Consider the following 16863-nt stretch of genomic DNA (forward strand, 5'->3'; position numbering starts at 1 on the left):
GTTGTGCGGTGCGTTATTCATTATATTACAGTAATCCATTATGAACACCATTTACACAAATATATACAGGATGATATATAGCAATGGTTGAAAATACTCACATTATATTAACACTTGCAGATGCACTTTAAAATGAATAGACATGTAAATTAGTATTATACCTTGGTACGTCTAATCATTTTTCAATATAGATTTATATACAGTATGTTGCGCAAATGCTTTCTTTTAATTATGTAGTACTGATTTAGTTATTTTATTACGGAATAAGTATACATGGCCAATTTGTGAGAATTCTGCAAGCTTCAGAGCTGTAATCTGATAGCATTATCTACCCGCTCATTGTCTTCACAGTTCCTGCTCTTTTGCCTTGTAATGTGGGATGAGTAGCCCTCACTCAATGTACCGGACCATTTTCACAGAGATGAGCTTTTATATAACTGTGCTGACATTGAGCCAGTATTTAATGGTGCTCTCGTGCCTTCAGAATATATAATTCAGCCCTAGTTGAAAATAGACTGCCATACAGGCTATTACTAAGGATCACTACAAAGCTATTGAACTTTTACAGTGTGTTACACATAAAATGTATTGTGGCTCTCAGTTTACTCTCTAAAACCCTGCAGTTTAGGGTAACTGCAGAGGGTATCGGCATGACTATTATACCCGCCAGGCTGCTTCCTGCATGATGCTAATACTCGGTAAGATTTATTCCTTGCATTTCCTGTAACCATATACAGACGAGCAGCAATACAGAAAGACCATGGTTTACTTAATATGGTGTAGGCACAGTTGGGTTTTATGCCTCATTACATACTTTATAGCATGATAATAAACCTGTCCACCCCCTCTCTCTCACTCCCCTCTCTCTGTGTCTACCCAATCCCCCCTTTATCTCTCATCTGGCTATTTCTCTATTCATCCCTCTTTTCACCCACGCCCCTCTTCACTCTCCAGCCTTCTTTCTCGTTGTTTCTTACCCCCAATACCTCCTTATCGCTATTCTCTTGTCCCCTTTTCTCTATCTTCACAACTCCTTTCTCTATTCACCTCTTTCCACCCCTCCACCCCACTTTTTTCTTTTTCAACCCTTTGCCCATCTTTCTTTGTCTTACCCCATCTCTCTAGATTCACCAGTCCTTTCTCTCTTCACCTCTTTCTACTCCAACCCCCACTTTTGTTGTCTCTTTACACCCTGCCCCACACACTTTTTCTCTCTTTAAACCCTTCACCCCCTCTCTTTGTATTACCCCCTTTAAGGTGGCTTTACACACTGCAACATCGCAAACAACATCGCTGTAACATCACCGGTTTTGTGACGTAATAGCAACCTCCCCAGCGACATTGCAGTGTGTGAAACACATCAGCGACCTGGCCCCTGCTGTGAAGTTGCTGATCGCTACAAATCGTTCAGGACCATTCTTTGGTCCTTTGTTTCCCGCTGTGCAGCATGATCGCTAGAAAGTCTCAGTGTGTAAAGGGGACCTAAATGTGCAGGCAGCAGGAGCCGGCTTCTGCGGACACTGGTAACCACGGTAAACATCGGGTAACCAAGAAGCCCTGTCCTTGGTTACCCGATATTTACCTTCGTTACCAGCCTCCGCCGCTCTCACTGTCAGTGCCAGCTCCTGCTCCTTGCACGACGTGTAGCAGAGTACACATCGGGTAATTAACCCGATGTGTGCTGTAACTAGGAGAGCAGGGAGCCAGCGCTAAGCGGTGTGCGCGGCTCCCTGCTCTCTGCACGTGTAGCTACAGCACACATCGGGTAATTAACCCGATGTGTACTGTAGCTAGGAGAGCAGGGAGCCAGCGCTAAGCAGTGTGCGCTGCTCCCTGCTCTCTGCACGTGTAGCTGCGTGCGCTGGTAACCAAGGTAAATATCGGGTTGGTTACCCGATATTTACCTTAGTTACCAAGCGCAGCATCGCTTCAGTGCGTCGCTGCTGGCTGGGGGCTAGTCACTGGTTGCTGGTGACAGCTCACCAGCAACCCGTGTAGCGATGCTCCAGCGATCCCTGCCAGGTCAGGTTGCTGGTGGGATCGCTGGAGCGTCTGACTGTGTGACCTCTCACCAGCAACCTCCTAGCAACTTACCAGCGATCCCTATCAGGTTGGGATCGCTGGTGGGATCGCTGAAAGTCTCAGTGTGTAAAGGGGCCTTTACTCTATCTTCACAACTCTTTCCACCCCTCCCCCACACACAAACACTTTTTCTCTCTTGACACCCATCAGCCTTTTTCTTTGTTTTACCCCATCTCTCTGCTGTCACTACTACTTTCTCTATTCACCTCTTTCGACACCCTACGCCCACATACTTTTCTCTCTTTACACACTTCACCATTCTTCTTCTTACCTCCATCTCTCTACTCCCCTCTCTATGTATGGCCGAACCTCTCTCATTTGTTATCATATAATATGTATGTATACAATATATATTTTGAAGCAATGGCTCTGTGGTGTTACTATATAATTATTCTGTATATTATTATCAGGGCCGAGGTTTTAAATAAAGGCAGCCACCCTGAACCTATAAAAAACCGCCACTAAGTGCAACACTTTCCTATGGTCTTTGACTTCTTTTCTAGAGAAGTGGCAGTGTCCAGTGGCTATGCTGCAGTCATCGCCCGATGCCATTGCTGATAATCTTTGTGTTGTCCAGTCTATACCACTTTAGTATAATACCAACTACGGTATAATATATTGTTGAAGCGCATGTGTCCTGAGACTACAAGGCTCCCGGAGAGGGTTGTGGTAGTGGTCTATGGCTACTTTCTAACTGAGCAGAGTGGGGAATTGTGAGGAGCAGGCAAGTTGGCATCACATCCTGATAACTGTTTCCACTGTTAACCCTTTGCATCTTATACCTATTTTACTAAAATAATTTAGAATATTATTTTGTGTCCTATACAATTTTGTGATATACTAGTACTGTTTTATAAAGCAGAAAAAGACATTTTCAACTTTGCCCTTTATATAATTTTAACTCTAAAACAAATGTGTACTGTGCCGACTCCAAGACCCCTAACCACATAATCTTTGTAACCTGTGACCTATTGGCCATTTTTAATTTTATTGATAAGATATTTTCTTATTATTGAAGCAATAAGGACAATAAATACCATTTATCTGCCACTAATCAGCGGGGGGGAGCCATTCGTCGGCTGATTGAACGTTAGCCGGTCACTAGATTAAATGATTCCCCATCTAAATCCATATAGAAACTCAACACGATGGCATTAAAGTCCCGCAGGTCACTTGCCGCTGTACATGGGGCATAGCCGATATTGGTAGGTTTTACTTGTGAGAATGGGTTTGTGCTTCAGAGACCTCATGTCGAGTCTCTAAGATGGAAAGTTTGTCTTTTGTGCCTTTTCTTCTGTTACTAACACTATGGCTTAACAAGACTGCATCTGAGCTCTGTGAATACAGTCGTGTAATCATCATACCTGTCCAGGCTATTCAATCCTTGGGGCAACTAAATAGCGGTTTTTACTGTTCTTGATGAAAAAGTAATTTCAGAAAATGTGGCCTCATTCATTTTTGTGTGCTATCCCTTATTTTTCACAGATCGAACATGTGCCCATTAGTCTTTTTGGGGCTGTTTACGTATCTGCCATAGTTTTTGCAGAAAAATGTGTTTGCTAAAGAAAACAAAAAAACGGAACTTGTCTGGTCTAAATGAGTTACAGAACAGTCTCATCTATTCAAATCAGCTGGTCTTTAGAAAAAAGACAGCATATGGCTACCATCCATGTGTCATCCTACTGCTCAGTGGATAGGAGAAGCTTGGACATTTTTTTTTTAATACACCGATATATTTTTTTCTTTTTAAATACAATAGTGATGATAAAAATGGACACACAGAACAAAAAATTGCCTGAAAAACAAATATCTGGATGAGGCCTTACGAGGGATAAGTAATGGCTTAATCAATACAAGGCTTCCGCTTCTTCAGCTATTGAAATCCTCTTAATGTTAAAAAGGATACGTCAGCTCTTCCCAAGAAATAACAATTCTAGATCATCTATTCTTATAACTTTGCATTGTGCTGATTCTGTTATTTCTCCTGAATATTATTAAATTGACAATTGGGCATAATCATTCTTCTTAGCAAAGGATTGAGTCCCTGCACTGTGTGGCACAGATAGCACTGATTGGATATCTTAAGAGTGTAGGGACACACCCTGAGGCTAGAGTCACACTGATGTATGACTTGGACTAGTGCAATGTTGGAAAATATGGCCCCATGTAGTAAAATCTCAAATCTGTGAGTTTTTCCTCAGCCATAATCGTAGTGAGGAATAAAATCGCAGCATGAAGCGATGGTCTGTGAGTCTCAGCTCACTTGCACCCATACAAGTCTGAGTGCAAGTGAAACATCGGACTGCACTCAGATGACATCTGAGTGCAGAGCAATATATGCACAGGCTGACAATGGAGGAGATGGAGAGATTAGTCCCTCCCTCTCCGCAGCTGTGATCCGATCGCAAGAACAGATCATAGTCACATGACACTCGGCTCACGCTCGCAGCAAAGCAGGAACCGAGAGTCGTTAGCATATTGCATCCGTTGCTCTAATATCAGATGCCATACGCTAGTATGACTCCAACCTAATTGGCAACAGCAAGTCTTCAATGTATGCATACATTTTAAGAAGTAATAACATAGGAACGGATTTCTAAAAAATAAATTCTAAAATATCTGGAAAGCAGACAGATCCTCTTTAAAGCACAATTCCGTCTTGTCCTTAAGCCTTGGATTTTTTATACCTAATCTCTTTTTTTTCTTTAATCATTACAATTTGCATAGGAAAAAAAAATCCATATAAATCTAAACCTTATTATGCATGATTAATGTCACCCTCAGTGTATGCAAAGTCATATGTTATATCTAACAATTTTATGCACATTTTAAGAAATTCTATCTACAGTAAAGTATTGTAAAAAGTCTTTTCTATTGGATATTGGGTGGACTGCACTGTTCTTATATCTGTGGAAGACCCATAAACGTAGTGTCTTCAGTGGCCTCTCTGCATGTACAGAACAGTTTGTGTCCCTTCTTTGTGTTGTACATCCATGTAAACCCGGACCTGAATTATGGTATTAAGCATTCATGAGAATCATAAAGGGACAACATATTCTGCAACAGTCCAGGAAAATAAAGATACAAAGAATACAGAACCTATACATTATGCTATAAAATCTTGTTTCATGTGTTTGTCTTTATTTTTGTATAAGTTGTTATATGCATGGTGTAAAATTAACTATTTCAGCTAAATATAATAACATTAAAGGCTATATACGTTGCAATTTTGTTATTGCATCAGTGCATTTGAAATAAACAGTGAAGTAACCTCATGGCTCGTGTAGAATCATTATTTCCTACAATTTTCTGCGTACAGTACATATCAGACATGCGTGTTTTCATTGGGGCAAATTTATCAGTACTGTCTAATTGTTATGCAGTGCAAACGTAAATTAGGCAGTCTTTAAAATGAGCCAGTTTATCATAAGGGTTTATAGCATGCCCTTTTTTAAGCAAGGCATCGCCCTCTACACCACTCCCCCTTTGTCAGGCAAGGCTCAGAATGTGTCTAAAACACCTAATAAATATGGTAAAGGTTACAGAAGACTGTTGGCTTTTTTTTGTTTGTTTTATTTTTTGGAAGGGACGGGGGTGACAACCACTGGGATCAACCACTGTGATTTCCACTGACCATGGAAACTATCATCTCAAAGTTCCCTGTGTGAATGAAGTCAGTGAGCATGTGCAACTGTACCACTCCGGTGTTGGTCGGGTTGCTGGGATCCTGGATCGTGGTGGCTCGAGGGGCCCGGACCAGGCTCGGCGGACACTTGGATCCGTGAAAGGGGGGTATTTACAGGGGATAAATTTGTGACGCCACCTGTGGGTTGCGGTAATAGGAGTACCGCTGCTGCTGTAGGGAGTACCGGGGCAGATGGAGTGAAGCAGCCTGATGTTAGTCCCTCCACAGGTAGGGATGGCCCCGGGCTCAGGGGTGTTGGTGAATAGTTGGGAGCGCAGGGTGCAGGGGGAGCGAGGTACTCACTGTGGGTAGTCGTGGTGCAGGATGAGGATAATAAAGTAGACACAAACAGTGCAGATAAACCAAGTCCGCTCTTGCCGGTGTCACTTGATAGTCTGGAGCTCCCCTCCGTGCACAATTTTAGTGTCTGTCTTTGGCCCCTCAGCTTGAAGCGGTTAGGGCCTCGCTACCCTTGTAAAGTGTAGCTGTGCTCTTGGGAGCTGGCACTTGGGGCTTCAGTGGGCTGCTTTTGGCTGGAAAACCCTGTCCCCCACGTTGTGCTGATGCCCCCAATCTCTGAGCTCTGTAGAAAGGTCCCTGAAGGTTTCCTTTCTCTGCAGGTTAATTACCAGGACGTTGAATCTGCTCCTGACCTAGGGTCCTGTTCCCCATCGTGCTCGGTACCGGTCAGTTTCTTTTGGGTTAGACGGTGCTGATTGTCCTCCTAGACTATGTCCGTCGCACCCTTTCCAATGTTACTGCCACCGGTCCCCGACTCCTCGGGTCCCGGACCAACATCTGCGACCCAACCACGGTCTAGCTCCCTGGGAGCTCACTCTCCCCCAGCCCCTCTCTCCTCGAGGGCTCTTACTCGACCTCCTCCTCCACTGAACTCCACTACTTAACTGCTTAAACTGACACCGTCCCTCCCACCAGTCTGCCTGACCCCTAGGTGGGTGGCCCTATTCCAGCTAGACAAACCCACTGGTGTGTCTGACAGGTCATGATGTGAGGTGCTGATTGGAATTTGGGGTGCTGTTGGTAGTGACACCGGTTTCTTAAGACCCCGGAACCATGAGGGTAGGCCCTGCACCCTGGGTAAGGATGCAGTACCCTGTGGCACCCTGATTTACTCAGGGGCGCCACACAACGACGCTCCCATTACCTATTAGAATAGGTGCTCAAGTTCAGGATTGATAGCATTTTGGAAGCAACGTATGTTCACTGCATCCAAAATCCTGTGTAGTACAGTACAAGCACAGTGGATCGGATTAACACAAATCCCATGCCCATTGCGCTTCTTTTAACACTGTGTAAACTGATCTGCGGCACGGGTTTTCTATCGGCAGCATGTCAATATCTCATGCGGAGACGCTTGAGAACACAGCGGAAACAGTGAAAATACGCCACTGCCACATAAACCTGTTTAAGGGCATGTTCTCTGAGTGATCATGTGCAGCCACTGTTCCATTAACTGTTAGTGAGCATGTGCAGCCACTGTTCCATTAACGGTTAGTAAGCATGTGCAGCTACTATTCCATTAACTGTTAGTGAGCATGTGCAGCCACCGTTACACTAACTGGTAGTGAGCATGTGCAGCCACCGTTCCATTAATAGTTAATGGAATGGTGGCTGCACATGCTCACTGGCTGTGAATTAAGTTGTTTATGGGATAATTCCTTTTAACTATTTGAGCTAGAGTATGTGCAGTTGCGCTTTACTCTTTAAATCCATATTCAGACTGTGTGGATTTTCAGGGTAGTTTCCACTCCATATAATAATTAATAACCCCCACTCCATTTAAGCATAGCAGATTTCTAGCTGTGTTTCTGGCATAAGGCAGATTTTCAATTCCCCAGTATGGTTATGATACAGAGGAAAGAACTGAAGTGGAAAATGTATATCTAATCTTGCCTGAATAATCAATTTAGGAGTTTGTGTCGCGTATACTAGGCATGCAGTCGCCCAGCAGCAGATGTAATATAGATGTCTCCGTCATAGCATACAGTGAAATTCTGCATGTAAGAAATTTTGAACAATTAAGGGGAAAGACACTTAAAATGAAAACACTCTAGAAGTCTCCATACATCTTTTATTCCATTGGGTCTTGTGGAACAGAATGCATTTGTAAAAATACATAGCTTTTTTTCTCACATACATGTAAATATATATGCATTGGTACTCCTCTCAAAATGTAGAGTGAATCGGTATTTAAGTAACATGAGCACCAAGCAGAGCACCTTACACACCACAAGGCCATGGGCTAAAACTGGTTAATTCTATCCCTCCATTTTTATAATTTAGTTGTTACATTCTTCTAAATGCTTACTAAAATCCTGTGATATTAGGGATTTTATCAATTCCCACCTAATTAAAAATGAAGGCAACTCTGAGCTCAATGAGATTTATCACCATTCCACGGCACAGTCAAATGCCTGATCAAGGGGATACCCACCAATGACTATTAGAAGGGTCTTGAGTCCCCCATTCTTCTGAACTACATGACAACTCTCATTGGGCTGTTTCTGTATCTCTGAACGATGCATACTCCACTGCCGTTCTATACAGGATTGAGAAACTGACCCGACTGGCTGGAAGACTAGAGAAGATGTTGTGAGGAATCTGTGAATACTACAACAAAGTAATGCTTGATTTTTTTACTAAAATGCAACAGAAGCTGTAGTCCTGAATGAGATAAAAGAAAAATGGCTGACAATGAGACTAAAGTGGGAGGCCTACACTTCTTCATCAATATCTCACAGAGTACAATAACAATTTCCAAAATTTTGACAACAGAAAACATATTTTAACCTATAACATTTAATTAAGGTCAATAATATAACATTCATTACAAAATCTTCAGTTTTACTTCAATTAGTTGATGCAAAACTTATACACCCCACATCTAGTATTTTGTATGACTACCATGATTTTTAAGGATAGCACCAAGCCTTCTAGGCCTGGAATGAACAAGTAGGCAACATAATACCATAGCTATCTTTTTCCATTCTTCAAGAATGACCCCTTGAGCCTGGATGTTGGGTGGAGATTGATGCTCTCTCTAAAATTGAAGATTTTTTATTTTTTTTTTTAATGACTGATGTAGTAGATTAGAAAATGCTGGAAATTGTTTTTGTGGTATGTGAGATCTTGATTAAAATCTTACATTTCAAAAGAGGTGTACTCATTTTTGCGGAGCACTGTAGGCGAGTAGACTTATCATTGGGAATATATTCATATACACATAGCCTTTGTTTTTGTACATAAGGTAATCTTTAGAATATATTTAGTTCGGGGGGTGTCTTCTAATGTGCCACTGCCGAGAGATCAAGCTTTGAAGGCACAAGCAAATTGCCCAGGAAGTGCATTAATAGCAGACCAATGCAGTTGGAGTCAATCAACGCCCCAATGCACTTCCAGTCTAATTTGTATTATGATTTAGAGCTCAATTTCTTATGGTGGTAGATCACAAGATGAGTATCATATCCTGACAGGGAACATCTGTTGGATTTTTGTTAGGATCTGGTATGCCGTCCATTTGAGATACCAGATAAAGAAGTGTGATGGTCTTCAGATGACTACAAGGCTGCTCTCATTGTTATTGCAGTCTTCATAGCTTCACCACTAGTTTCAGTAGTAAAATGACTGATTTCAGTCTGTGAATGTACATGACTACAATAACCAACAATTTTACATTTCTACTTTCATGTTACAACCCAGAAAATGTGCAGAACATTAAAAGAAATATATAAGCACATATATTGGATGGATCATTTCCTTTAAAAAAGTTAGGCATTTTTCCTGCGTTTGGTGTGGTTAGAAGCAAACTACTCGGTCTCTCTGAACTCACATAGGGATTTCAGCACCGAATTGTTTATAATGGGATCATTGACATCAAGAAGACATGTCACATCAAGAGAAAACCCCATCTTTCTAAAATACGGACCCATGATACTAAACACTGCTTAAAGGAGTATTCCCATCTCCTAGATCTTATCCCAATATGTAGTAGGTGTAATAATAATAATATTAGCAGCTACCTTCAAATAGAAATGTAGTGTAGTTCTTCTGATTAACGGTCGCTTACCTCTTGTTCAGGGCATTGCGGGACTTAAGGTATCCATGGTTATGACCACTAGCAACTAACTGGCTGTGACATACAGAGTATGTTGTCCCACAGTCTATTTTCATATGAGGATAGGACAAATATAGACAATTGGTTGCAGACTGTTGGCTTTTACAAGTGTGGTCACAATAAATGTATTTGTTGCGACTACGCTATTAAACCGGATTCTTTCTTTTCTACATTTTTTGGTGATCGATTCAAAATGAAGAGTTATATTAATTGCAACACCCAAGGTTTAATTTACCTTATGACATGTGGGACCTGTAATCTACAATATAATAATAATAATAATAATATTTATTCATTTATATAGCAATACAATATGTAGATTGCACATCAGAACCACAAAGGGGCACTTTGCACACTACGACATCGCAGGTGCGATGTCGGAGGGGTCATGTCGAAAGTGACGCACTTCCGGCGTCGCACTCGACATCATAGTGTGTAAATCCTAGATGATACGATTAACGAGCGCAAAATCGTCGTAATCGTATCATCGGTGTAGTGTCTGGGAATCCTATAATTACGCGGTTGCGACAGGTACGATGTTGTTCCTCGTTCCTGATGCAGCACACATCGCTGTGTGTGAAGCCGCAGGAGCGAGGAACATCTCCTACCTGCGTCCGGCAGCTCACGCCGGCTATGCGGAAGGACAGAGGTGGGCGGGATGTTTACGTCCCGCTCATCTCCGCCCCTCCGCTTCTATTGGACGCCTGCTGTGTGACGTCGCTATGACGCCGCACGACCCACCCCCTTAATAAGGAGGCGGGTCGCCAGCCACATTGACGTCGCAAGGCAGGTGAGTCCATGTGAAGCTGCCGTAGCGATAATGTTCGCTACGGCTGCTATCACAAGATATCGGTGCTGCGACGGGGGCGGGGACTATCGTGCTCGGCATTGCAAGCATCGGCTTGCAATGTCGTTGTGTGCAAAGTGCCCCTTAGGGTCAGAATTTGCAGACATTTGTCAGATGCGGCAAAAAAACTCTCACAATTACCCTATTTTTCCTTTTATAAGACGCACCGGATTATAAGACGCACCCCAAATTTAGAGATTACAAAAAAATGGGGTCAGTCTTATACTCCGGTGTTGTCTTACTGGAGAGGAGCGGCAGCGATAGTGGAGCGGGGTCACAGGAGGCAGAGGCTGTGCCGCCAGCGGCGGTGGGTCAGAGGTGGCAGCGGCGGGTCAGTGATGGCAGTGGCGGGTCTGTGGTGGCAGCGGCGGGTCAGTGGTGGTAGCGGAAGCTGCGGTGGTAATACCAGCATGTGCAAAATTCAGGGAATTGAAAAGGTTAAATTACTGGTATGAGGCGGAGATCTTGGCAGGATTTTGCTTAATCGTGAGTTCTGGTGGATTTACCACTTACAAACTAGGATACCACAGGACTTGAATAAAAGACACGATATTATACTCCATTATGATTGAATTGATATGATATGTCTAACTTTTATATGAAAATTTAAGATTTTATATATATATATATATATATATATATAAATGTTTGAATCTATATGTGGGGATATTTTTAGGACCTGAAGATAGTCTGGGATTGACTGTCGATTTGACATGTGATAGGCAGGATATGATGTAAAACGCTGAGGACACATGGTTTAACTCATACAATGAATAAGGACAAGTAGGTCCGAACCACGTTTCTGAGAACTGGGATATTCTTATCATTGCATTTTCCGTTTTTTATGGAATTAAAGTTTAAGGAATTTCTAATAAACTTTGATTTCATGGAATTTGGATGCCGGATCATTTCCTCCCTTTTCTATTATTATTCAACCTGCAACATATTAGGGAGGCTCTTGGAGATGGGAAAACACCTGAAATTAGTCTTCCATTAGTGGCTGTCAGGTGCCCCAACATCAACACCTGTTAGATAAGACTTCTGTCTATCTTCATGTTCCCAAGGAGTCATCACTGTCCGCTCATACACACAACCATTTTATTTTATGATTCCTAAGGTGGGTGCAGTAATAAATAGTATAAAAAGTGCAAGCAAATATTAACTTTGGTCAACCAAAAGCAGATGTTTCTTATCACAAGAAGCGCTCAGGAGAATACATTTGACATGTTCTGAATGCTGTATTTTATTACTATTTTCATTTCCGCAATCCTGGTACAATAGCTGTCATAATTAGGTGACAACTGAAGAACATCCCTAAGGACAGGATAGAAGCTCATGATAAATCTGGAATACATCTAAACATAAAGGGTTTTTTGCATACTTGTTTATAGTGTGAGATCCACAATACCACAGCGATTTCCATTCCATTTTATGTATAAAGCTATAATATTGTAATAGGAGTTGACAAGTATCATACTGAAGGTATTGTCCTTGTTCTGGCAGTGTTGTTGAAGAAGGTTTATGTCCGGTGTGGTCAGCAGCCATTGAGAAGTTCAGGGGTTGGTCAAGGCATAAAACAGACTTTCAATGATGTCTACTTCAAAACAACCAGATTCCATTATTATTCCTAGAAAACTTATATCATTAGTAATTGCACAATCCCCAAAGTGATAAGTTATCATTCTTAAAGGGGTTGTCCAGGATTAGAAAGGAAAACTTTCAGCACCATAGGCTGCAATACAAGATGCTTTTAACGATCTGATTTGGGACAACCCCTTTAATTGTAGTGCTCTGCTTACAGATGTTTCACATAGCACCTGACTTGCAGTTGTGCATGATATAGCATATTGAATCTATAAATCTTCACGTTTCAGTCTTTTTCCTGCTCCAGTTTTGCTGTAGTATGGTTCTCGCCTTTTTCCTAGGTTCTTTTTTGTGTGACCCCCTCAAGGCTGTACCAGCAGTCTAACTGTGGGCACTAAGTGTACATGGCACATGATTGTATCCTAGTCCAATCACCGTGTCCTATTCAGTGACATACATTAGTTGTACAGTGTCTCAAAGGCTGTGTTCACCCACCACGGTGTGTGCATACTTATCCGAAATGGAAAACTGTAAAGAATTATTTTACACCATATCTTTAAATAATACAAATAAAAACACAGAAGAATTCTTTCAAAATTGCACTGTTAAAAGCAATCTAATTATTTTTGTTCTAACACAAAGGAACTGTCATCAGAAAATGACAAGGTTTAAAATATTTTTTTTGCTACATTTTTTTTCTTTCTTTATAATGTTTGTTTTTTATTTTGGAAATTGATTAAAAATTAAATTAGTAAACAAGCAATTTTCACACTGTTCACTAGGACTAATTTAGTCTCTTACTTCCTCTCCTTTCAGGAAGTGTTTTTAGCAAACGTCATATCATAAACAGGTAACGTCTCTATAGACAGATAATAACAGATGATCTGCTATTCAAAGTAAGTATATTTACAGCTTCCCTGCTTCTCCTCCCTTTACAATGACCTTTGCACGCATCCATTAGATCACGGATGTCAAACTCAAATACATATCGGGCCAAAATGAAAAACGTGGACAGAGTCATGGACCAACCTAGTCACAGGACCCAAATAGTCCTCCATACAGAATAATGGACCCCAAATAGCCCTCCATACAGAAAAATGTTCCCACATAGTCTTCCATACAGATTAATGGGCCCCAAATAATCCTCCATACTGAATAATGTGCCCCACATAGTCCTCTATGCAGAATAATGGGTCCCACATATTCCGCCATACAGAATAATGGACCCTACGTAGCCCTCGATACAGAATAATGGACCCCACATAGCCCTCCATACAGAATAATGTGCCCCACATAGTCCTGTATACAGAATAATGTGCCCCACATAGTCCTCTATACAGAATAATGTGCCCCACATAGCCCTCCATACAGAATAATGGGCCCCACATAGCCCTCCATACAGAATAATGGTCCCACATTGCCCTCTATACAGAATAATGGGTCCCACATAATCCTCCATACAGAATAATAGTCCCACATGGTACTCCATACAGAATAATGGACTCCACATAGTCCTCAATACAGAATAATGGACTCCACATAGTCCTCTATACAGAATAAGGCTATGTGCGCACGTTGCGTAAATTCATGCAGTTACGCTGCGCTTTGCAGCGCAGCGTAACTGCATGCGTCCTGCGTCCCTTGCACAGTCTATGGAGATTGTGCAGGGGCCGTGCGCACGTGGCGTCTCAGAGCGCAGCGCTTCGGCTACTGCCGAAGCGCTGCGCAAAAAGAAGTGACATGTCACTTCTTTCCTGCGCTTTGCCGGCAGCTCCTGCTCTGTCTATGGGAGGAGCTGCAGGCAGAGCGCATTTAATCGGCTTCACTACGGACATTTCTGCAGCGATCTAAAGCGCACATGTGCTCTTCAGATCGCTGCAGAAATATCTGCAGGGCTAGTACGCAACGTGCGCACATAGCCTAATGGGTCCCACATAGTCCTCCATACAGAATAATGGTCCCATATAGTACTTCATACAGAATAATGGACCCCACATAGCCCTCCATACAGAATAATGGGCCCCACATAGTCCTCCATACAGAATAATGGTCCCACATGGTACTCCATACGGAATAATGGACCCCACGTACTCCTCAATACAGAATAATGGAACCCACATATCCCTTCATACAGAATAATTAGCCCCCATAAAAAACAGCATCGCAGGCCTATATAAAATTGGCTGTGGGCTCGATTTGGCCCATGGTCCAGAGTTTGCCAAGTAACAGTGCATTAGATGCTTCAGTGCAAAACATAGTACGTGTGAATTTCCTGAAAGAAGAGGAAATATAAGCCTAAAATACCCCAGTGGCCACTGTGAGAATTGGAAGAATTCTAATTTTTATTGTAAAATGGAGAAAAAAAACACAACTAAGATTAAAAAAAAAAAAAAAAAACACAGAACAAAACATTAAACCTCAATACCTGATTAAAACAAAATGTCATTTTCTGATTATAAATTCCTTTTAAGCCAATTAAAATCAATGGAATCGGCTATTCTTTTCATCACTTGTGTGATCAATATGCAAATGTTCTATATATTGTGTACAGCATATTGTGATGTATTGGGTTTGTGCAGAGAAAGTCCTTGAAAACTCTTGTATCAGGTGACTGGTGATATCTGGACCTTCACATATATGTACCTGCATCACCTTTGCTCAGCATTCATTTTCGGATTCTCATGCATTTCTTGCGCTCCTGGTTTCTCTAGATTAATTGAGGCACATTTTATTTTCCATTTTTAAGAGACCAGACACTTGTGAATACTTGACAGTTGGCTGTAGGATGGCCATTGGAGCGTGTGATGACTATGAGACAGAGAACATGTAAGGTTGTTCTTATAAACTTGGTTCACAGAAGTTGATAGATCTGCTAAAATCTCTTTTCAGCATATTTCAGGACCAATTATTCTAAAGGTTCATACCAAATGTCCATACATACATCTTTTAGTATAGCATTCAGACAGTACTTCTTGTTGAATATTTCTAAACCAAGTTCCCTCTAGATAAATACATTAACTCCAAGGCAATGGTCATATTTAGCGCTGAGAATAGAACAAAGCCTGTCGACAGTGGGACAACTAGAAGAAACCTGACACATCTCCTAGGGTACACTTGTCACCGTATTGATATAAGTCATCAGATATTGGTAAATGAAGTCTACCTTTACATAGTTGGTCCTGGATGGAATATGCCTTCTCACTATGCATGAACAGTAACAAAAAGATTTAGGCAATGGCAGAAGCGCACACATTGTATATTCAAAAGGTGCGGTCCAATCCCCACTTGTAATGCTTAAAAAAAAAAAAGCAAAAAGAAAACCCACATTGGCTCTCTAGAAATGGAAATTTATATCTGATAGTTATGGATCAGCATTCTCAGGAAATACTTTATTGAAGGCAGGTAATGCAGGTACTGGAAGATGAATGATATACTCACTCTTCAGCCTGCTCACTGCTCTACTAGATGAAACTTGTCATTTTGTCAGTTCATTGTATATATTTCTCTATAGTCCATCTCTTCCCATTTCCCCATTTTCCACAAAACTAAACAGGACCAGTAAGTTATTCCAGTGGTTAGGCTCCCAGACTTCCCGTGAACAGATGGCTGCTGCTTCCTGGAGGATACTACCACAGTCAAGGCTATTCTGATCTAGTCCCTTCTTCGTCAATTTGTGGAAGAGGCTGTTCTTTCCTCATGGAAGACTTTGGAGCACTTGGAGTGTCTATCGCCTTTGGTTCGTTGGTGAGGTAAGATCCTTTATACCGGTGAAAATAATGGTAAACCAAAAACAAACAGGCAACCGCGAGAAGGAAGAGGAAGATCACCACAACTGGTTAAAGAGAGAAGAAAAAATAGTTTACATTTCATCTTACGAAAGCCATCAATTGTCCTCTGTATGGAAGTTCTTGTGTGGTCCTTTTGTGTAAACTCAGCAACCATCTGTATCATGTTAAGTGACAACTTGTCTGTCCATTTTGTCTTTTCTGGACCCCTGATTGGTTAAACTGCTATTTCTGTAATCATGCAGCCTTTATTTCAGAATAAAAAAAATAAAGGGAACCGGTCACCAAGTTTTTCTCTTATGAGCTGCGGCCACCACCAATGAGCTCTTATATACAGCATTCTAGAATACTGTATATAAGAGCCCAGGCCGCTGTGTAGAACATAAAAAACATGATTATGATGCTCACCTGGGCTGGGGTGGTCTGGTCCAATGGGCGTCGCTACTATTGATCCATCCTCCTTCCAAGCTTCATGTGGATGACACATCACGCAGAGGCTTTCATTGGGCTCCTGCACATGCGCACTTTCATCTGCTCAGCTGAGGGCAGATCAAAGTATTGTAGTGTACATGCGCGGGTGGTCTTTGAGCTTTCTTTCTTCGTGTCTGCGTATTACAGTACTTTGCTCTGCCCTCAGCCAGGCAGATGAAAGTGTACAAGCGCAGGAGCACAATGGAGGCCTCTGTGTAGACGACGTAGGATGCGTTATCCACACTAGGTTGGGCAGGAGGGCGGCGATTGCACA

The 16863-nt window shown here is 41.8% G+C and overlaps 1 protein-coding gene across 1 annotated transcript in view; it reads right to left on the minus strand.

Annotated features, from left to right (window-relative positions):
* Positions 1 to 11967: 11967 nt before the first annotated feature.
* CNTNAP1 (contactin associated protein 1) overlaps positions 11968 to 16863 on the minus strand; it is a 157891-nt gene continuing 152995 nt past the window's right edge. The window contains exon 24 of the mRNA XM_075349990.1: positions 11968 to 16165. Within this exon, the coding sequence (XP_075206105.1) occupies positions 15975 to 16165 (191 nt within the window). The 3' untranslated portion in view covers positions 11968 to 15974. The remainder of the gene's footprint in view (positions 16166 to 16863) is intronic.

This window comes from Anomaloglossus baeobatrachus, chromosome 5, assembly GCF_048569485.1.
Source record: "Anomaloglossus baeobatrachus isolate aAnoBae1 chromosome 5, aAnoBae1.hap1, whole genome shotgun sequence".
Classification (NCBI taxonomy): domain Eukaryota; kingdom Metazoa; phylum Chordata; class Amphibia; order Anura; family Aromobatidae; genus Anomaloglossus; species Anomaloglossus baeobatrachus.